The sequence below is a fragment of the Candida oxycetoniae genome (assembly GCF_023343755.2).
Source record: "Candida oxycetoniae strain CBS 10844 chromosome Unknown scaffold13, whole genome shotgun sequence".
Classification (NCBI taxonomy): Eukaryota; Fungi; Ascomycota; class Pichiomycetes; order Serinales; family Debaryomycetaceae; genus Lodderomyces; species Lodderomyces oxycetoniae.
The window spans coordinates 1-22,378 of NW_026055409.1; the positions used below are offsets into that span (position 1 = coordinate 1).

Sequence of the window (22,378 nt, forward strand, 5' to 3'; positions counted from 1 at the left end):
GATTGTCAACGACTTATGAATAACTAAATCTTTCTTTTTTTTTTTTTTTTTTTTTTTTTTTTTTTTTGGGTTTTTTTTTTTTTTTTTTTTTTTTTTTTTCCCTTCCTTTCCTTTAAGGCTTTCCAAAGTTGGGTTATAGGGCTTTGTTGTTATAGATAATTATCATATCACCACCACTCATCCTTTCTTTTCCCCTTTTTCCTGGTTAAAGAAATGTTCAAAGGTCTAAGAAAGAAGGCTTCTATACTCTCAATATACTCAGTTTCATCTAACCTGAGTATAGGTTCGTCGGCAGAAGCCTTTTCCGAAGCCAATGCGATCTCAAACTATGAGAAAATTATTAGTCAAGTGCATGATTTTGAAATTGCCCTAAAAGCAATGGATTATTTACTAGATGATCGCACAAAACAGGGCACGGACCTTTTATTGGAGGAGTCAAAGAATATTTCAGTAAATGGAAGTCCGCGTGCAATTTTCCCATTGGCGTTGGGTGTCATGGAGTTTATCGAAGCAACATTGGGGTTTGAGCCGGAAATAATGGCAAAAGCACACAAGACCCTAACAGACGCAGAGAATGCATCGGCAAACAATGCAAAATACAATGTGCGATCAAGATTGACTACATCAAATATATACCCCCCAGGAACAGAGTTTCAAGTTACTTTGGCTGAATCAACATTGCTAAATGCCTTGTTGATGTTATTAACGGAAAGCAATGGGGTGGTGGAAAGTGCAAAAGCTTTGTTCAAATTAAGAAAAGCGTATCAAACTTTGGATGCAGTTTACAAGAAGATTCAAGAGCTGGAACCTGCTTTCAATAGGAACTTGGCAAAGTTGCGAAAAATGGCTTCCAAAAATTCCGCAAACTCTCCTAATATGCCCGAGTTAGGTGTGTTTTCAGGTAGTACCGTTGATTTACCCGGTTACGAGTCACAAAATAGCTCCAGCAGTACCTTACCAGAAGATTTAAAATTAATCAAAAATTTGGAAAAGATTTTCCTTATGCGTAAAACAAGAATAGAGGGGTCCAACTTGGGCAATATCGAGAATGCAAATCTTTTTGCTGATCTGGAAAGCTCAATTAGTCTGAGTACAAAAATAAATGGTAATGGTAATGGTGTTGGTGTTGGTGTTGGTGTTGGTGTTGGTGTTGGTGGTGGCAAAGATAATTGTGATTTTTCAATCCTTCCTGAAGTGGAATCCGACGACGAGAATTTTGTAGACGCAGTGGAAAATTTAACTATTGAGGAACCTCAAAACTCGCTCATTGAGTCAAGTGCACAATCAGTTTTATCATCCATGGAAACATCTCCAAGCGAAGCTCAAAGCACAGATACTCACTTGCATGTTTCAACGACTGACGAATTTATACACTCGGGAGTGCAATTGTGTTTTGGAATACTACAAGTTGTTTTATCATTGATCCCTCCAGCCATTGGAAAAGTTTTGTCAATAGTAGGATTCAAGGGGGACAGAGAAACAGGGCTTAGGCTTTTATGGAAGACTGCAATCACTTCGAGAAACATACACGGCGAGTTGGCACTTTTATTCTTATTGGTGTTTTATGATGGACCAGTACAGTTTGTTGACACCGGCTTCCGTTTACCCAACACAAATGAAGAGCAAGGTGTTATTTCTCTTGAGAAAAAGGCCACAGTAAGTGATGCAGAATTGGCTCAAATCATGGATAGACCAGAGTCATATACTAGCCAGTTGTTGAAAAGAGCTCGCCGTCACTTTCCTCATAATGCTCTTTGGATACTACAAGAAGGCCGCATGTTGGCAGCAGAAGGAAACCTCAGCAAGGCAAGTTCTTTAATGCAAGATTTCACTGACGATCCAAAAAACAAGATACAAATGCAACAAATCGAAGCTTTATTGATTTTCGATCGAGCAACAATCTACATATATATGCACGAGTACGACAAGGCCGCCAGTGACTTGATATATTTGATAGAGATCAACTCTTGGTCCAAGGCAGTGTATCTATTCATGGCTGCTGCATGTTACCTTGAAAAGTACAGAATGGTGAAAATGCACTTGGTAAAGTGTGACGACTATGATGAAGCTGCCACAAAGTACTCCGACTTGTTTACCAAGTATTTGAAACTTTCATTGAGCTATGTACCAGGCTATGGTCCCAATGCTCAAAAAAAGGGAGGTTTGGGAGGAAGCGGGAAACAAATGCCCTTTGATAAATTTTTGTTACGAAAATGGAAACATATCGAAGCCAGGAAGAAGCAACCGCAGCATCACGGGTTATCATATGCCGATGTTGTTGGAACTTCATTAATTCATGAACTAAACTATTTCTGGAATGGTTATAATAGAATGAGCCCCGAGGATTTTAAGTTAGCTTTAAAGCTATTAGGATATTCAGGAGCTCCAAATACAGAATTGTCCGCAAATACTCTTGACCATTCATATACCAAAGTCGAAGAGACTAAAGATGAAGCAATGATTAGATATTTCTTACAATCGGTTGCTTTACGTGAACTAGGTGAAGTCAAAAGGGGGTTGAACATCTTAGATGAGCATGTTATTTCCAAGTTTGTTATTTCAGAAAGTCCAGTATTCAGATTTCACAAAATGACATATAGTCCCTATCTTTATCCTACAGCTTTCTACGAAAAAACCATGTTTGTTTGGAAACTTGGTACTATGACAAAGTCTAAGCTAGATGTAAGTTCTGCTGTTGCAGAAAGTAAATCTTGGTTGAAGAAAGCTGAAATAGTCGGAGAGGGTGATTACGAATTGAGCAATAGAACTAGCATGAAAATCAAAGCTGCAGGTGACAGGCTAGACCAGTTAAAACGAGCATAATGTGAGCGAAGTTGAGCGAAGTTGAGCTAAGCCAAGCTGACCTAACACGACCATAAGCCAGAAGGATATCAAAATGGAGGAAAACATAAACTTCTTTCTCTCTTTTTATCTTTTTTTTTTTTTTAAACAACAACATATAGATCATTTATAAAACTTAAAGTTCTGTTCTTTTTCTATTTTTCTTCTTCTTTATAAGGTCTCTATTGAAAGTATATGTTAATAATTTTTTGCGCCACATTAAATCTGAATATAATTGTAAGTAGCCAACCCAAGGCTAATAATGGCAATACGCCAGCTACCACAATTAATTGTAAAACTCTAGCAGGATTTTTCAGATTCAGTTTTGTTACGGTTGAAGCAATAAAAGGTAGCGAATTGAATCCATAAAATGAAACAACAAAGTAGTACCCAATAGTTCCAAAATATAACAGATTTCCTAGTAACAAGGCAATTATTGAGTATCGCTTGCGTATAATCGGAAGTAGTACAAATTGTACAACGTAAAGTAAGCACCAAATCATCAAAAATGAATTGCAATGTATATCAAAGCAGAATCCCCATTCGATGTAGTGCGCGCTATACTGATTCAAGCCCATATCCAAATTGAATAACTTATTTGTTAAGATCCATGTTAATGTTGCTACCACAATACCGCTTAGATAAAAATCAACAAAGACCATGTATACAATCAATTTGCAAATATCCCATACATTTGGCAGGTACGCACAACCCCATGCGATTGCACTAATACAGAGAAATCCCGTGACTAGAATCAAAAACGAAGGATCGTCCCTAGTATAGGATGTTTTCCCATCAGGCTGTTGTTGTTGTTGTCGATAATAGTAGTGAGATCTGTACATTTTCCGAGGATTTATCACCAAATGAAAAATCTCCCAAACGGCAGTCTCAAAGTCTAGTGTACTTGGTTTAAAAAGTCTTTTAGCCATTGTTTTGATCGACTTAAACCTGTTCTTCAAATTGGAAGAAGACCTACCGCGATAAAGTGTATTTAGTGGAATATATATTGATGATGGAGTCGATATTATCGATCCGGCCCTAATACTCTTACTCCCATTATTCTTTAAGGAAGCCGCTTGAGGAAACAAGTCTTGGGTCGTATAAGGTAAATTGACTCTTTTGGACATTTGAAAAAAATGGGCGGGGGGGAGGAGGAGACAAGTATCTGTAGAATCAATTCGGTTTTTGGCTTGATGACCCTCTACTGCTAGTATTGAAATGATTGAAGACAAGGTGGAAATTGTCAAGCGTCATTTGACGAAAAGAGCCGAGCCATTCAATGTCCGAAAAGTTTGCGACACACCGAAAGAAAAATACAAATAAATAAGAATATGAATTAAAGGTGGTGGTTGTACAACTAAACCTTTCTATTTAGACAGAGCTTGTAGTGCAGCTTGTAGTGGGAAAGAATCTCTCATACTCTGAATTCCACATTTTCCAAAGATCGAAATTGTTATCTGTATATTTGTATGAGCTTTTCTTTGTATCGCTGTCCAAGACGAAACTTTGGTATCTAGTCATAAATCCTAAGATTCCAAATTTATTATTTTCAGCACAAGATGTTTCTTCTCTAGAAGAAAATCTGAATCTAACGTTATTGTATTGTAAAAGGATTGTTTCGCTTTGAATTTTCCAACTATAAGGTAAGGCATCTGGTTGCGACTTTTCCGAGTTTTCAGGTTTACACTCCTGAAATAGATCTTTGTAAAACATCACTTTTTGTTGGGTTCTATTCAATTTCGGAATAATGTGTGTATTGGTCTCTTGAGATGCATTGCTAGTATCTTTCACCATTTCGTTTAAAATTTCACTGATTTCTGACGGTTTGAGACTACTAAAAATGTTGCTGTCATTGTCTAGCTGCTCAACTGGATATTGCGTTTCAAAGTCGTTAGGTGCCCTTTCTTTGAATTCAATCGGTATTTCATCTTCCACTTCCTCAAAACTTTGTTCATCGTCATGATCGTCATCATACTCTTTCAAATTGGCTAGTGAAATCACAGATTTAAGTCGACTCATTGATACCAACGTGTTTATTCTTGTTTGTGCCACTTGCCGCATCCTTTGATACATGCCAGTTTTCTTCAAATCCAAATTAGAAACATCTCTGTTCAAGTTACTAATTGAATTATCTATTGTCATATGCAAAAGCGCCGAGTTGGCCGTAGGTCTTTTCGTATCGTATTCATCTGTTAGCACTTTAAATGGACTAATACCATCTTTATCACATTTTGATTGTATAGTATTCAGATTTTCGAAATTTGTCTGTAGTGATGAAGTCCGTTGAGAGGATCCTTCGTACAGATGGTGTTTTCTAAGTGCCGGCTTTTGTGATTTCATTTGAGCCGGTAGTTTCAAATGAGATTTGTCCAAGAAAGAAATATTCCTCAACTTGGTGGAGTTAACATTAGGTATTCCATGAGCGGAAACTGAGCGTAATAACGACGGTTTTGCCCTAAAATTTGGGTTTTGATGTGGCAAAAGGTCATTTGAGACTCTGGTAAAACTCCTCTGAGAAGAGCATGAGATGCTTCGACAAATCAGCTTATCCTCTGGGAAACTTTTTTGGGAATCCTTGCGACTTATCACCTTATCCTCTGGGAAACTTTTTTGGGAATTCTTGCGACTTATCCGCCGCCCTCGCTCCTCATCAGGTACACTAGTGGTGCCTTTTCGCTGTAATAGATCCGACTTATTTTTCATTTGCAATTGCAAAGTGCAACTGAAAAACCACTGAAAATAAAAAAAAAAAAAAAACAAAAGGAGAAGAAAAGGTCAATGGTATGGTTTTGTAGGTAATCTGCCCTTTAATATCTCATAACTCTGTTGATCATTTTGCAAGAGTGTACTCATAAAGCGCTTATCTTCACGTGACCAAATTAATAAGCTATTGTTTTTCTTATTCTGTTTTTGTTTTTTTCTTTCTTTTTTTTTTCAGTTATTGTAATCTTTCAAATTTCGGTTATCAACGAATAGGAAAACAGCACATACAACCACACATACAGAAAAGACCCTGATAACTAAATGAGCTAGGCAAATGATCAAAAACAGATCAAAAACTTATGGATAACTTTTGTTCGCTAATTTACGCTCTCTGATCTTGCCGCTTATGCTTATTTTTTCTTCACACACGGATGTTTTTTTTTTTTTTTCATCTCCCCTTTACGTCAAACTCGAGTAAACCCATAACCAAATTTTCTCCTGCACTCTTAATCAATGTTTTTCTTCGAGAATTTGTCAATTCGGCCAAATTGATAATCTGCAACTTTTTCTCCAAAATTGTTCCAACCTTATCGGTTTTGTCAATTGCAATAATTTCTTCAAACACTTTTGACAAATCTTCCACGGTTTTGTTTAAAAAATCTTGATTTGTTTCAAATATTTGTGAAAAGTTCAGCAGCGCTAAGTAAAACGCAAAACAGTATGTCCATTTCAAAGTCTTTCTCCCATTTTGCAATGCTCGCATCGCGTCGGGCAAGAATTGAATATCTGTCCATGATAGGTTGCGTTCGCCTTTGTTTCTTCTATCCTCCATGTACAATTTTGTTACGTTATCAATTTTTTTCAACGTTTTTATATCACCTTTCATTGATGATTCATGTATAGAGTACCTTTTGTAAAAATGCAAATATCTCTCCAATGAAGCTCGACTAAAGTTTTTCCGCACTTCTTCTTCGGCTCTTTCGTCTTTAAACCTGTTGCATGAATAATTATTGTTATGGCTTTTCCAATCACTTAGGCAAATCCAACAAAATTCATTACCGCATTTGCGGCATGTCATATGGTTACATCCACCGTTCTTCTCGATAGAAGTATGGCATTTTGGGCAGCCATGTGTATTTGCATCAATCCAATTAGCGGTTTCCGAATCATCTGCACATTTCTTAATCCATTTTTTGACAAGCCAACACGGACAAGGTAGGTGGTTTTCGTAGTTGCACTCAAAGCAAAATCCATGGTGCTCGGCGCAACCCACTATAGGCACTAGAGATATATCTGTATATTGACCCGATGACTCTAGGTTGCACAACGAGGATGAATTTTGAGGTAGTATTTCTGTAAAACTTGTACAATCAGTCGCGGGACACCATTTGAAACAACCTTTTGAATTGACATATTCTCTTGCGCTGGCAAGAATAAGTGGATTTTTTTTCAACGTTTTCTCGGTAACAATCAAATTCTGGCCATCCAGTGCTTTTGAGAAAAGTTGCTCAACGTCTCTATGAGGGATAGTATAGTGACACTCTGGATCCATGCATGTTATCAAACGGCCGTTATTGATCTCGATTGTTATATAAGAGGAGTAACACTTTAAGCAGTATTTTTGATTGCAAGTAGTTGAGTAAACTTCAATCTTTGGATACGTTTCGCAACAAATAGTACAGGAAAAGTTTTGCTCAATGTCAAATGTATTATTCGAAGGACAATCGGTTGGTAAACCACACTGTTGCATAAATTTCACTCTGTCTCCAAAATAAGCATCCAAAACAGCGTCCAGTTGCCATTTTTTGTATTGCAACATGATAAGTAAATCGCTTTCCGAGCAATTCCCCAATTGGACATTTTGAAGCTTTTTCAAAGCAGATAAGAATACTGTTTCAACAAACTTTTCTAAAGTCCAGGCTTGGTACAAGGTTCCGTTATAGCCTATACTTGTTGATTCACCCATAATCCTCGAGCTAGGTGTATCGGCAGCTTTGTTGTTGTCATTGTTGTCAAAGATGTCCATTGGATCTTCATTAGACTCGAATGAAATAGAGGAGGTATCGTCATCTAGAACATCTCCTTCGTCGTCATCTTCATTGTCGTATTCAAACAACATTTCACTTTCTTCGTCAGACATTATGAGACAAACAAAAATATCTTCTTTGACAAGTAAGGAGGCAGCTGCCTGGGATGTTCTATAGGTAAAATGGGCAATAATGATGTGAGGTATCCACTAAATCAGTCTCTTATGGAAATCACAAAAAAGTGAAAAAAAAAAAAAGGAATTTAAACGCGAAGATAGCGGAAACTGGCGGAATCGAAGACCCTAGTGGGAAAGAGAAACACGATCGAGGGAAGCGAGCGGTGGAGCAGCACTGAATACACCGAGGTGGAAAAAAGAGCGGAGGTGGTAAAGAGAGCGGAGGCGGTAAAGAGAGCGGAGGCGGTAAAGAGAGCGGAGGTGGCAATGGAAAAATAGTAGAGGTGGTGGTGGAAAAACAGTAGAGGTGGCGGTGGCGGTAGATAGGTGTGGTTTTTGACTCTTCCAATGGATGTAGATGGGGCGCGGCGTAGAATTGATAAGTAAATTAAATTGTATATAATTTTCACCTTTTCTACGAATAACAACCCATCTAGTGTCACTATATCAACTACTTAGTTTTCGGTTTCTTCTCCTTTCCTCCACTTTCTTTCCCACTAAAGTAGTCAAAGTCAAAGACGACTCTAGTGTCGCGGTGCCATCGCCTTCAACCTCGCTAGTGTCGCGGTGCCCATCGCGGTGCCCATCGCGTTCTCTCATAGAGGTAGTGTAAAAGTGCACGCACAACAGCAAAATTTTTCGCTCTCTCTCTTTTATTTTTTTTTGCGACTATAAAAGGAAACCAAGAGAAGCATCATTTTGAAAAATTGATTTTCTTCTTGTTCTTCAATCATCAGTAGTGGTTATTCTATATCTAATATATTATAACATACTATACAAAAATAAAGACTTATTTGACAAGCTAGGGAGGTATGGTCATCGATGAGTACCTTTTAGTTTGTCAAAACTACAACCCATATAGCTAAGTATTTTTATTGACCTTACTAACAATTTGGTTACAATAAATACTTCGTTTCGGTCTTTTAGATGAGATAACGGCATTTACATGTGTTTATACATTGAAGTTCTGGTAATTTAGTATCTTTGGATGCAATGATTATCCAGATTGAAGCATGGTGCTACATTTAAACTAGATTAGACTGTAGACTAGAGTGTAGACAAGAGTGTAGACTGTATTGACCTGCTCTATTTCAGTTGATTTTGCGTTTTTTTAGTCCTGTCAATAGAGTACAGTACAAGTTTTGAGAAGTAGTGAGCTGCTCTACTATCGAGCAGAGGGAGATAGTGTCACTAGTCAGTGTTGCTTAACAGTGTTCTTAAGAGTGCTGCTCCACTGTCTCGCTCTGCTCAATAGTGCGATGATGTGAGATGAGCCATTTTTTTCTTTACAAAAAAAGTGCGTGCAAAGGAAATGATCATCACCATTTCCTTTACAGGCACATTTCAAGGGTAAAGAGGCGTTTATTTACTATACAAAGACTTTCAAGCATCCCCCCCAAAGAGACTTTTCTTTTGACTCAAATCAAATCATTTCCTTGCCAGCAATTATATCTAAAGTGCTTTCATTTTATTGATCTAGTTTTACTCTTTACAATGGCTCATAGGTTATTAATGAATGTTATCTTCACCGGCGCCTCAGTTTTCGGTAGAGCTTTTACAGAGGCATATAAACAAGCAGCAAAAGCATCTGCTGCCAGTGCGGCTGCTGGAGGACCGGCCAAAGCTACATCTGTAGGTGGTATTTCAACGGAAGAAGCTTTGAAAATTTTGAATTTAAAAAAAAACGAGCTCACGATGGATCAAATTGAGGAAAAATACAATTATTTGTTCCAGGTGAACTCAAAGGAGCAGGGTAATTCCTTTTATTTGCAGAGTAAGATATATTATGCGATGGATACGTTGAAGAAGGAACTAGAGTATTTGGAAAATGTAAAGAAACGTCAAGAAGGTGGGGAAACACAATCGAGCTGATAAGTGTTGTAGCAAGCTACTATCGACACTCCACTATCGAGCAACACTATCGAGCAACACTAACGAGCAACACTATCGAGCAACACTAACGAGCAACACTATCGAGCAGAGCGAGATAGTGTTGTAGCAAGCTATTGGGTGTTGCTCCACTATCGAGTAACACTATCGAGCAACACTATCGAGCAACACTATCGAGCAGAACGAGATAGTGTTGTAGCAAGCTATTGAGTGCTGCTCCATTATCGAGCAACACCATCTCGCTCTGCTCGATAGTGTTGTAGCAAGCTATTGGGTGTTGCTCGCTAGTGTTGATAGTGTTGGTGACAGCTAGTGTTGCTCCATTATCTCGCTTCCCTCGATAGTGTTACTAGTCAGTGCTGCTCCACTATCTCGCTTCGCTCGATAGTGGAGTGTCGTCAGTGCTGCTCCACTATCTCGCTTCGCTCGATAGTGGATCCCTCGTATAAGAGTCAGAAAAAAAGTACAATACAACCCACTATACCAGCTCGCAAATCACCCTTTACAAGCTTTTACAAGCTCTTAAAACCTAGCAACTACATACAAGACAAGTTACAAAAAAATTCTTACAAATCCAACTAACTCCAATTATGCAGAAACCCCCATCTAATTACAATCTTGTATAGTTACAATCTTGTATAGTCTAGACAGAATTTTTCACTCTCGTTTTTTTTTTCTTCTTCTCTTAAAGGATTCTATACGAGCTATATAGTAATCATTATAAATGAAATCTATTGAGATATAGCACAATACAATTTCCCAGGTCTAAGCCTACCTTTTAAACCAAAAAACACAAGTATTAAATTATACGGCACCGTTTATAAAAATTTGATCCCCTATAAACTTGCCTTGTGTGTTGTCCTTGTATATCTCTCAAGTCTTTTGCTCACATACATACATATATATATATATTGAGAACATATCATAAAAAAAAAGAATTTTCACCCCCCACTCTCCCCAGTGTATTCAATGGCGAATCGGGAGGAGGACCAACTATTGCAAGATGCGTCGACTTTGTTGATGTTTGCAAATGTGGCGGCACAACAACAGCTGAATCAAAACTCACCAACACTGGCGGCAGTATCCCCATCGATGAATATCGCAAAAGCTTCCGAATCACAACAACCATTTACACAATTTTCCCCGCCTCTACAGCCACAAGTCATTGAGCTAAAGGAACCGTTTAGAGCACAGCCATATTATCCGCCGCCGCCGCCGCCGCCGCCGCAGCAGCAGCAGTTGTACTTCAAACAACGCCCAGTGCCTTTTGCACACACTTGTTCAGCAAAACTCCCACCTTATGGTGCATTTGCTTCTGCTTCTCTCAATGCAGAGCAAAGACAACAAGCAGAGAGCTTATCTAGAAGCAGTTCAGGCTCTATAACCCATGGAGAGGTTATCAGCATGCAAATACAGCCAGCGCATGAAAGTCAGCCGCAGCAGGTTCTGTTAGCTGAAGTGAAGCCACAAATAGAATTGCAAATACAGAGGAAACCTGTAAAGAGAAACCCGGTGAGCATATTGATGAATGAGAATGACCTCGAACTTGAAGCACAAGAAAACCAAAATGTACCACCACCAGCAACAACAGCAACAACAACAACAACAACAACAACAACAACAACAACAAGAACCGAGCAAATAGAACAAAATGTACCACCACCAGCAACAACAACTGAGCAAATAGAACAAAATGTACCACCACCAGCAACAACAACAACTGAGCATATAGAACAAAATGTACCACCACCAGCAACAACAACAACTGAGCAAATAGAACAAAAGGCGTTTACGCCTCCATCATCATCTTCATCATCTTCATCATCTTCATCTTCATCTTCATCATCATCATCATCATCATCAAAACCAATTCAGATTCCTGAAAAGAGTATTTCAGCTTTAATATCTCATCTGCCGAAAGCTTCTGTGGAAAAATCCTTATCGCCTGGCACACGATACGAGAGAGGAATTGATGTTCGAGCAAGGGAAAGAGACTCTAATAATGCAGTTATAGCCGCGGCTGCGTTAACAGTAGCTGCAGATATACCTTTCCCTTTGAAAACGGCCGAGGCGGGGCACCTGCAAACAAAACTCAAATCAGATGACCATAATGATTCATTAGTAAGTAAAGATAGTGGTGGTGAGCCCAAAGAGGAAGAAACAACAATTACTGAGACCGATAAAGACGCCGCTTTAGCAAAAGAGTTTAATGTTCCTCCTTTGTCGACTTATCAAGTGGACACGAATTCGGGTGTAATTGGATGTATATGTGGGATAGAGGATGATGATGGATTTACTATCCAGTGTGACATATGTTTTAGATGGCAACATTGTGTTTGTATGGGTTACGAAAATGGCGATGAAGTGCCTGAGGATGAATATAAATGTTATTATTGCGATCGTGAGAAATGGGGCAAATTTGACCCACTTGTTGCTCGAGAAAAGACTTTAGCAAGATTGGAGAATGAAAAGATTGAGCAAGAAGAAAGAGGAGAGAATAGCAGCAGCAACAACAACACTAACAACAATAACACTAACAACAACAATAATAATAATAATATTATTAACGATAATGTTAACAATAATGATACTATCAGTAATGAGAAACTGGGAACAGAAAGAGCGCAGCTTGGAAAAGGCGCAGAGGTCAATGCTCCGAGTTTGCCGAGTAATAAACGGAAGCAGCTGAATGTTGAAAAGGGCGAGAAGAAAAGAAAGTCTGAAGATAAAGGAGTTGGTAAAGTTTCGCCCGCATTCAATACACAACAAACATCAGAAACAAAACTGGAGGCTGAAGAAGTAGCAAATAAAAATAATGAGTTGCTTGAGCATGGTGTTACGGCTGAAGTTTACCAATCTGTTTATTACACTTTGAAAGAGAATGACTATAAGAGAAAGCACGTTAAAACATTTGTTGCTAATGCTGGTGTGGAGTTTATGAACGAGTTTATGCGTTTACCAAAAGCCGAGCAATTAAAGCGAAATTACCGAGGAGTTGAGGTTATGTCTTTGAGTCAATTTAAAAACTATAAATTAAGCAAGATTGTCCAGCCGAGATACTTGAAGTATCTTCAAGACCACAATAGATTGACCAAAAAGAAAAACTTTAATAAAACCAAAATTGAGGTAAAGTCGTACACAGACAACTCGAAACATAAGTTCAACGGTATCTCCAAGTTATCATTATTTATCGCCACTACAGATGAGTCATTGACGATCCCCGAAAACACTGCCATTATTGAGTATCTCGGAGAAATTGACTTTTTCAAAGATTATTGTCTCGATAATATTAACCAATACCCACTATGGGGAACAACAAAGCCCAAAGTTTTGAAAACCAGCATACCGGGTGATAATTCCTCTTCTCATGCAATAGTACTTGATTCGAGGTTTGTTGGCAATGAAAGCCGGTTTATTCGAAAATCATGTTTTGCGTCAGCAAATTGCAGAATTCAGCGTGTTTATATACCTGAGCAAAACAAATTCAAATTTATGGTTGTTACTTGTAAACCAATTGTTTTAAAGGGAGAGAATGCTGATGAAGAGTTGAGACTACCCTGGGATTGGGACTCGCAGCACCCCATTTTGAAGTTATACGAAAGTAATAGTCTGGAGAAGTTTGAAAACTTGACCACTGAAGAAAAATCAGCTTTGATTACATATGTTGACAATATACTTCATTTTGTAGAATGTGGATGTTCTACAAACTCAAATTACAATAATTGTGCAATATTCAAGATCAAGAAAGCTACTAGTTATTTGATGAGGTCAACTAGAAAGGCATCAAGTATAAGTAATATAAACTTGAGCAAATCAAAAGAGGAGTTAGTTTCACCTAGACCAGACAAAAGATATGTTAGTTGGGATGATAGAATGAAAGAACGTGATCTTGAGCTACAGAACACACTACTTTGTAAAAAGAGAACTCCATTAGTTGAAAAGGAGAATGCAGTTGTTAAATGTGAACTGGAGGCTGTAAAAGAAGAAAAAGAAGAAAAAAGAGAGCAAAATGTAGAAAACAAACCAGATGGATTTTTCAAACACCCTTATCAACAGGAATTGATTTTCGAGGCGCAAAAAGTAAGAAAGATTGACAGTGACGTTTTAGCAAATAGTCAATTTAACAACAACGTCGACGACAACAATAGCAATAGCAATAACAACAATAAAAATGATGTTGTTGTTGATGCTGATGGTAAGCTCGATATAATTCCAATTCCAATTGTACCACAAGTAGTTGCAAAGATTGAACAGGAGTTGAATGAGAAGTTGATAATAAACGATAAAGGTTCCAGTGGACATGGTAAAGCAACAAATGAATTTTTCGAGAAAATTTTGAATGACAAGACAAATGTCTTGAATAGCAATGCAATGATAAATCGCGAGAGTATTAGTCGACAAAGCTCAACAACAAAGCTTGATGATAGTACGATTGATACTACTCCTAGATCCGAAGTTTCTGTTACTGAGATAAAGCCTAAACCGGTAAAGAAGTTATCATTTGCTGATTATAAGAAAAAAATGAAATAAAAGTCATACCCGTGTATAGAATAATAAGTGTAATAAAGAAAAGGTAGAGCCTTCAACTATAGAGGATCTTTGAACTAAAAGAGTAGAGACTAGATGAGCGAAGCGAGTCTAGTCGAGAGAGTATACTGGAGAGTAAAGACTATATGTGCCAATCGAGTGTAGCGAGAGAGTATACTGGAGACTAAACTGGAGGTTAGAGACTAAAGAGTAGAGACTAGCTCGCTTCGCTTGCTAGTTTATACACCACAGTGATCTGCAAGTACAAACGAAAACAAAGTTACAAAGAATACGAGATAGTGGATCTCTACAAAGTGTTGCTCCACTATCTCGCTTCGCTCGATAGTGTCGGTCGGTGGAGGTAGTGTGCTCCACTATCTCGCTTTGCTCGATAGTGTCGTTATCATTTTTACCCCAGATTTTTCAACCCAAGAAAAATGCATAGTTTCCCCTCCTATTTGTATTTTCTTGTCTTTTGGTTAATCGATAAAACTTTTAGTACACTATAAAAGAAAATACTTTATTTTGACATTTTTCTACAGTCAACCGATATTGAGTGACTTACAATATCAATTTCACCTTTGTATATTTTCTTATCTAATCTTATGTATTTAAAAATATAAGAACATGCACACCACCAGTACACTCACCTTTTAACCAACTATTGTAAGAACCTATCCTGTAGCAAAATTTATGGTACTGTGTTGCAATTCTAATGGTAGCGCTCCCAAATACGAGCCAAGTTAAAAAAAATACAAAAGCTCCTATTAAGGGGGTGAAACTCCATTGATGAAGGGAGAAGATAACTTTCTATTTATCCTAATAGACGACCACTATTGAGCAGAGCAACATAGTGGGCGGCTAGTTAGAGTGTAAGGGGGTCAGTCAGAGTGTAAGGGTGCCAGTGTCAGTGGCAGCTAGTGTACTCCACTATCTCACTCTGCTCGATAGTGTCGCTCTGTCGCTCTGCTCGATAGTGTCGCTCTGTCGTTCTGCTCCATAGTGTCGTAGAGAAACGTTGGAAAAAGTTTTGGTTATTTATGGCCCTGTATAAAAACTATTCAAGTGATATACTAAAGTAAGTAGTAATATAAATGTAATTAAAAGCAAGAAAAAAAAAATTTGTTCTTTATAATCCCAAATGTTAAAACCCCTTGATAGTGTGTGTTCTTGAGAGAGCCCCCCTCCCTCTTGAACATATTTGTAAAAATATAAAAATAAAAAATGGAAAATCGATAATGATTTTAAACAGAAAATAAAATGTGTGTATGTTTGTTGTTGGGATCTTGATTACTTGATTGTGAAATTCATTACAAATTTGAGCATAATGTATGTGTGTATGTGTTTGTATATGCCAATCTGTATTGAAATTCTTCCTTCAAAGTTATCAATGTCAACACAATCAACCTTTCAATGGTTGATTAGCTCACAATTTTTTTTTTTTTTTTGGTTTTTTCCCTCGCTTGTCTAACTATACTCTTTTGAGTTCATTAATTTGTTAGATGGGGTACAGTCCAACTCCACAACTTCTCCATTTACATCAACTTCATCTTCTTCAATTCCAGCTTGTTTAGCAAAATTCTGTTCCTTAACTTTCTCAAACAATTCTTTCTTTTCTTCTTCTGATAATTCATGTTTCTTCTTTCCCTTAATATGGTACATTGGATTCAATGATCTTAATGTAATTCCCTTTACAAATGGCAAGTGGCCGGTTTTCTCTTCGTACAACATCAACAACAAAATGCAAATGACTGCTATCCAATAAACATTGTACGATATAACTGAACCATATGTAGCGGAATTTTGCCATCCCAATAAAGCATTAAAGATATCCCAACCATTATCGGTTTCTGGATTACAACAATTAACGTGCCATACCGATTTGGCTATATCGTAAGTACCTGGTCCACTACCGTTTTCGGAAGCATCACCACCGGTAGCTTTGTTGTACATATAGGTTTCAAAAAACCAGACACCTCTTGACAATAATCCAGCTGCGATCAAATAAAGGATTCCCGTTGATATGATCAAAAAGATTTGCATTGACATGTTTGAACCAAAGTAGAAAAGTAAGGTACCAACAGCAATACCAGCAATCAAACCAACAATAACAGGAATAGGGAAACTGGTAGCAGGTTTATTCAAACCCACACCACCAACGAAAACAACAGCTTCCAACCCTTCTCTCAAACATGTGATAAAGGGCAAAATAAACAAAGCATATCTTTTGGTGAACTGGCCCAACTTAAAACGATCCTTTTTGGATTCAGGCTTTTCAATCAAGGCTTGAGCCAACTTGACTCTCCATTTTTCTCTCATTTTATTAATTCTCAACATTGGTATACCCATTAAAGAAATCAATACAGTTGCAATAATACAAAATATACCTTCCCATAAATCTTCAGATTTGGCCCAAATATCATTGCCTAAACCATAAAATGCACCAATAAATGCACAACCAATGATTAAACATATAATCACCCCTAGAATCGCCCCTAGCCAAACTTGTTTCCTTAGCTTCTTGTAGATTTTGGGATTCTGGCTTGCACTACCTAAACCTTGTTTCAAAAACGCCAAAAGGACAGAAACAACAATAACTGCCTCTAAAGTCTCTCTAAAGACAACAAAGAAGATTTGTACGTTAAAAACGTCAACCATGACTCAATTTTGTCACTGTTTATTTGAATCGCTTTTTTGCTTACCTATTAAGGAATTAAGAACTAGGAAATAGCTGGACAATATATATATATATATTCAAATTGATGGCGGCAGTGGGCGATGGGTACACAATCAACCTAGCTAACGTGAAAAAAAATTCAGCTTCTAAAACAACACTTTCTAAGCAAAAGGATATCCGGCGGGCCCCCGATTTACTTCAAGCTGGCTTCTTATACCTGCTAGTAACTCTGGCTCTGTATTCGCTAGTAGCTTCGTTGCGCTGATTTTAGTTAACATTGTTCTGCTGGATATTTCAGAATCAAAAATTCATGACACTTGTACACTACCTTTTTTTTTTCAATTGCAAAAAGCACCAAGATCAATTAACTAGTAAGAAGAGTATGGTAGAATAATGAAAGCTAGGAAACGGTGAAAGAATGAAAGAAAGAAAGAAGATGGTAGGTTGGATATAGATATTATAATACAAAAGATATCGATCGATACTATCGAGCGAAGCGAGATAGTGGAGCACGCTGACTACACCGACACTACTTATTTCTCAGTGTGCTCCACTGTCTCGTTCTGATGAGCTTGTAACTCCACTGTCTCACTCTGATGAGCTTGTTCCACTGTCTCACTCTGATGAGCTTGTTCTACTGTCTCACTCTGATGAGCTTGTTCTACTGTCTCGCTCTGATGAGCTTGTTCCACTGTCTCGTACTGATGAGCTTGTTCCACTGTCTCGTTCTGATGAGCTTGTTCCACTGTCTCGCTCTGATGAGCTTGTTCCACTGTCTCGTTCTGATGAGCTTGTTCCACTGTCTCGTTCTGATGAGCTTGTTCCACTGTCTCACTCTGATGAGCTTGTTCTACTGTCTCACTCTGATGAGCTTGTTCCACTGTCTCGCTCTGATGAGCTTGTTCCACTGTCTCGCTCTGACTAGCTTGTTCTACTGTCTCGCACTGACTAGCTTGTTCCACTGTCTCGCTCTGCTCGATAGTGTCACTAGTGTCACTAGTCAATGCTGCTTCACTGTCTCACTCTGATGAGCTTGTTACTCCACTATCTCGCTCTGCTCAATAGTGTCTGCTGCTTCACCATCTCATTCTGACTAGCTTGTTACTCGATAGTGTCTGTTAATTGACATATGGCAAGTTAAGTTTCATGATTTCTCGACACATGATAAACCAGTCTATTTCTCGAAGGTAGTATGTACCGTCATTGTAATGTACAGTGGCTTTATTACCGCCATTTTCTTGTACTTGTTTTCCTCTCTGTCTAAGCTTGATGGACTCCTCCCATTTAAACAATTCATACATAAATCTCAAATTCGGTTGAATGATAATATTCAAACGTCTCACACGAACGTACAAATAAGCCATCGGTAAGCTTACGTTTAACCTTCTCATTATTTCGGCAATAACAACAGTTGCACTTCGACTGACTCCAACTCGACAGTGGACCAAAATTTTAGTATCTCGCGACTCTTGATAACATTCGTCCAAGAAATCTAAAATCTGGGGCAATTGTTTGGAAAGCTCACTGATTCCGTCATCTTCAAGGTTATTCACTTTCATCACAGTATCTATTGTCGTGTTCCAATGTAAGTTCCTTTGTTTGTGTCTTGCTCGGGGCACGATATCAAAGATTTCGGTATTGCTGTATTTCAGCTCATCAACTATAATATCATTATACTTTTGAAATTTATACCCGTTCAACCAGGGCAAACTCTCACCAACCGAAATGATTTTTTTGATGCCCAATTTATTCAAGAGTGGCAAACACAGTGCATGCTTCAAAGACCCAAGATATAAATAGGGAAGGATCTTTGATGGAATGGATCCTTCGACTTCTTTTACCCAATCAATGACAAACTTGCTTTCTTGTTGCTCCTCCTTATTTTCATCATCATCATCATCATCATCATCATCACCACTACTAGTCAGGCCCAGGGACGAGCTAGTGTCATCTTCATTATCCTCGCTATAACAAACAAATCCAAGTCTTGTGCTATTGCAAACCTTTTTTGGCGACCCCAATAATATTTCATTGATTTCCATTGGTGAGATATTTTCCAATTCTTCCCATTTCACATCTGTCTTAACTTTGGGACTATATTTTCTCAATAATGGCTCCAATTTTCGAAGTATTAAAACGTCACTGTTGAAAATGTAGAAAGGTCTGCCGAATTGCGAATGCAATGCGAGCATTGCCTCGTCCAAAGGTAGATTCATCGAATACATAATGTAGCAAAACACCAAAAGTGAAGACTCTGTATATCCATCAGAACAATAGATCAAAGATCCCAATCCTTCGGAAGACAATGATGAAGAATACAAGTAAATCAATTTACAAGTATTTACAATTGATTGTAAATTCTCACGCCTACAATCTCCAATTCCAATTGAACCCAGGGGCGGGAACTGTAAATGGTGTCGCTCCTTACTGAGGTTATTGTTATCACTATTGTGGTTGTGTGAAGATATGGAATACTGGAATAAAAGATGAGCTAATTCATTTATATTTGGAAATGAAGCATTAGTATGACAGTGAATAAATAGGTTATAATTGGATTTGGGTTCTGGTAAGTACTCAATGAAGTTTCTCAGCAGTAAATGTTTATGTAGTATAAGGGAGTTTTGTACGTCATTGTACAAGTTTATGGGGGGATTCTTTTTTGGAATGACGAGTTGGCCTTGTGAGAGGTAATGGATCATTATTTGGTGGTCCCAGTAGTTGCCCACCCATACGTTTTGACTTAGTTTTGTTGCTGTTGACATCTTTGCTGTTTCGATTTTTTCGTTAATTTGATAATTGTCTTCCCATATCAAAGAAGGATCTTTTGATTTATAGGACAAATCTGCAACACTCAATTTCAAGTAGTTAAAGAATGATCGGAGGGGGTTGTTCAGTATCGGAGACTCAACTTGTTCAAACAAGTCGTCTAAATTGTCATTTAAAATGAATGTTTTTCTTTTTCTTCTTGTTGTTGTTGTTGTGGTTGTAATCAGGTATTCTTCTTGATATTCACACTGTTGTGCAAGCCACAACACTCTTGATATAGACTGTTTTTTTGCCACATCATTGCCATATACGATGAAATCGGAACAAGTAGATAGTTTTGCTACTTGGATTTGAAAATTTCGTGGTGAAACCCCCCTGTCGGGATCTAAATTCAAAAATATTGGTAAAACATTCAACTTGATACAGTCATCTACAAGCAAATCAATCAACTCGAGGCTCACCTCATCATTCAACCATATTGAGCGAACAATATCCTTAACTTCTGATTTGGAAACATCAATTTTCTGCAAAATTTCTGTTAGTTTGACAGTGTTGTAGAGGACGACTGGTATAGAGTCATCACTAACACACATTAGAAAATTTACATCTTTAGGTTTGGATAAGTTGTAATCAGTGAAGATGTTATTAGAAGAGCCAAGATATTGTTGATATTGTTGATATTGCTGATATTGTTGATAATGTTGATATTGTTGATATTGTTGATATTGTTGTTGTTGTTGTTGTTGTTGTTGTTGTTGCTGCTGCTGCTGCTGCTGCTGCTGCTGTAAATGGAAGAACGACTTTTGTGCAAAATTGTCCTTGTGTAGACCATGTAACCATGGAAACATGTCCCTTGTTTTCGGCAATGGAGTGTTAAAATAGACCTGAAATATTGTTCTCAAATGTGTTAAAGTGATGATTTGGAAGTTGAAATCATTGTTGCGAAAGGGTTGTGTGACTATACCCCATTTAGCGGTTTTGAAACCAATACCATCGCAAACGTCACATAAATTTTCACTTTTATTTTCATTTTCAAAATTCTTGTTGTTCAAGTTTTCAATATCGGCGAATGTTGACCCATCATTGAAACATTTAAGCCTTGCTCTAAATCTATCTCGTTCGTAAACCAAGTCGTTTGACGAAGATGATGAGGACCGTTTACAAGCTTTATGCAAGCACGTTATATTGGGCTGACTAGTATGTATCTCAGCGCAAGAAGTAATTGATAGACTTGGTAAGGATAAAGTAGAAACTCCCTTAGCTGGGGGAGGAGGAGCAGGAGCAGGAGGAGCAGGAGCAGGAGGAGCAGGAGCAGTAGTTTTTGCGGAATAATTGAGTAAATGGTGGGGAAAGCATAATTTTTCTTCAGCAGTCAATTCGGGTTCTATATTATCCGATCTTGTTGCTAGGAATTGAGTTGTTTGCGTGTAACCATTTGAGGTGATTTTAGTTGCAGTGCTACTAGTTGCAAAACAAGAACCAGTTGATGGTACTTGAGGATTTGAATGAACAGCACTTATTGTCAGACTTTCTTGTGTGTCTGACCCTTGCGTAGCCATTGATATAAATGTCATACTTTGAATTGTCTTGACTGTGTAGAACTATCTTTAGTGTCAATGTTTGATGTTCTCAGTTGTTTAAAACTGTCTAGAATGTACGTTATAGGGTGAATATGTATTTGAAAGCATCTAGACTTGTGCTAGCTGAAAATAAACCTTTTATCACTTATGGAGTTCACTTGTGGGATTGTTGCTAACGGGGTTCTCACTTATAAGCTTGTTATTAATGGGGTTCACCTTTGAGCTTCACCTATGAGCTAAACCTGTGAGCTTTACCTGTGAGCTTTACCTGTGAGCTTTACCTGTGAGCTTTACCTGTGAGCTTTTCCTGTGAGCTTTACCTGTGAGTTTCAGCGTCAAGCTTTACCTGTGAACTTCACCTTTGAGCTTCACCTATGAGCTTCACCTGTGAACTTTACCTGTGAGCTTTACCTGTGAGTTTCAGCGTCAAGCTTCACCTATGAGCTTCACCTATGAGCTTCACCTATGAAATTCACCTATAATTTGAGCTTCACTTAACCCTATTAGCTTTCAATAGTTTTTCAATTGACGCTTCCAAGTTATTGTTGAAATAACTAGCAAAACCCCTTAACCAAAAAAAACCTCTCTCAGCTTAAAAGAACCCCTCTCAGCTTAAAAAACCAATCTCTAGTAATTAACCTCTTTTCCTATTACCTCTTAATCTCAAGCCTGTTACCTCGTGATCCTCTCCTATAATACTTTTCAACTTTCAATGATAATCTCTTTATTAAAAGTTTTTACAATATTTCTTTTTTTCGTTTCTTTTCTTTTGTTAGCGAGCTTATCTTTGTTGAATGGCTAAAAAGAAGGTCATCTTGGTTTGGAAGTAAACCTCAAATCTTTTTAATGAGATGTAAGTAGAGATTGAAAATGGAGACAGGAGGGGAAGGGGGGATGATAGATGTGTCCATCTGGTAACTAGGGCTTTAATTGACATATCCTAAAGGTGTTATCAGTTTGGGTTTTGGATACTGATAGCCGAAGATTGTATCCGATGATCGGGCCGCGGTTTTTTTCCATTTTCTCACTTATCAGAGACTAGACGAGTGAAACAACTATCGAGTAGACTATCGAGTAGACTATCGAGCAGAGCGAGATAGTCTATCGATAGAGAATAGATAGAGACCAGACTATCGAGTAGACTATCGAGTAGACTATCGAGCAGAGCGAGATAGTCTATCGATAGAGAAT

General features: G+C 37.9%; 6 protein-coding genes across 6 annotated transcripts; 3 read left to right on the top strand and 3 right to left on the bottom strand. All coding sequences in view use genetic code 12, as the record gives it.

Moving 5' to 3' along the window:
• Positions 1-213: 213 nt before the first annotated feature.
• On the top strand, positions 214-2,823 carry IML2 (Iml2p; the record flags this gene model as incomplete). The annotated part of the gene is made up of 1 exon (XM_049323214.1): positions 214-2,823. One exon carries the CDS (start codon positions 214-216, stop codon positions 2,821-2,823), a length of 2,610 nt encoding a protein of 869 aa, XP_049180818.1.
• Positions 2,824-4,212: 1,389 nt separating this feature from the next.
• KGF56_002030 (E3 ubiquitin-protein ligase) lies at positions 4,213-8,347 on the bottom strand (the record flags this gene model as incomplete). The annotated part of the gene is made up of 3 exons (XM_049323215.1): positions 4,213-5,467; positions 6,015-7,742; positions 8,271-8,347. The coding sequence occupies 3 exons, from the start codon at positions 8,345-8,347 to the stop codon at positions 4,213-4,215; spliced, it is 3,060 nt and encodes a 1,019-aa protein (XP_049180819.1).
• An 894-nt stretch (positions 8,348-9,241) lies between these two features.
• On the top strand, positions 9,242-9,619 carry PAM16 (import motor complex subunit; the record flags this gene model as incomplete). The annotated part of the gene is made up of 1 exon (XM_049323216.1): positions 9,242-9,619. The coding sequence occupies one exon, from the start codon at positions 9,242-9,244 to the stop codon at positions 9,617-9,619; it is 378 nt and encodes a 125-aa protein (XP_049180820.1).
• Positions 9,620-10,606: 987 nt separating this feature from the next.
• On the top strand, positions 10,607-14,167 carry SET3 (histone-binding protein; the record flags this gene model as incomplete). Its single annotated transcript, XM_049323217.1, has 1 exon — positions 10,607-14,167. The coding sequence occupies one exon, from the start codon at positions 10,607-10,609 to the stop codon at positions 14,165-14,167; it is 3,561 nt and encodes a 1,186-aa protein (XP_049180821.1).
• Positions 14,168-15,631: 1,464 nt separating this feature from the next.
• On the bottom strand, positions 15,632-16,822 carry FTR1 (high-affinity iron permease; the record flags this gene model as incomplete). The annotated part of the gene is made up of 1 exon (XM_049323218.1): positions 15,632-16,822. One exon carries the CDS (start codon positions 16,820-16,822, stop codon positions 15,632-15,634), a length of 1,191 nt encoding a protein of 396 aa, XP_049180822.1.
• Positions 16,823-17,374: 552 nt separating this feature from the next.
• Positions 17,375-21,166, bottom strand: KGF56_002034 (tyrosine/serine/threonine protein phosphatase; the record flags this gene model as incomplete). Its single annotated transcript, XM_049323220.1, has 2 exons — positions 17,375-17,855; positions 18,012-21,166. 2 exons carry the CDS (start codon positions 21,164-21,166, stop codon positions 17,375-17,377), a joined length of 3,636 nt encoding a protein of 1,211 aa, XP_049180823.1.
• Between the last annotated feature and the right edge of the window lie 1,212 nt (positions 21,167-22,378).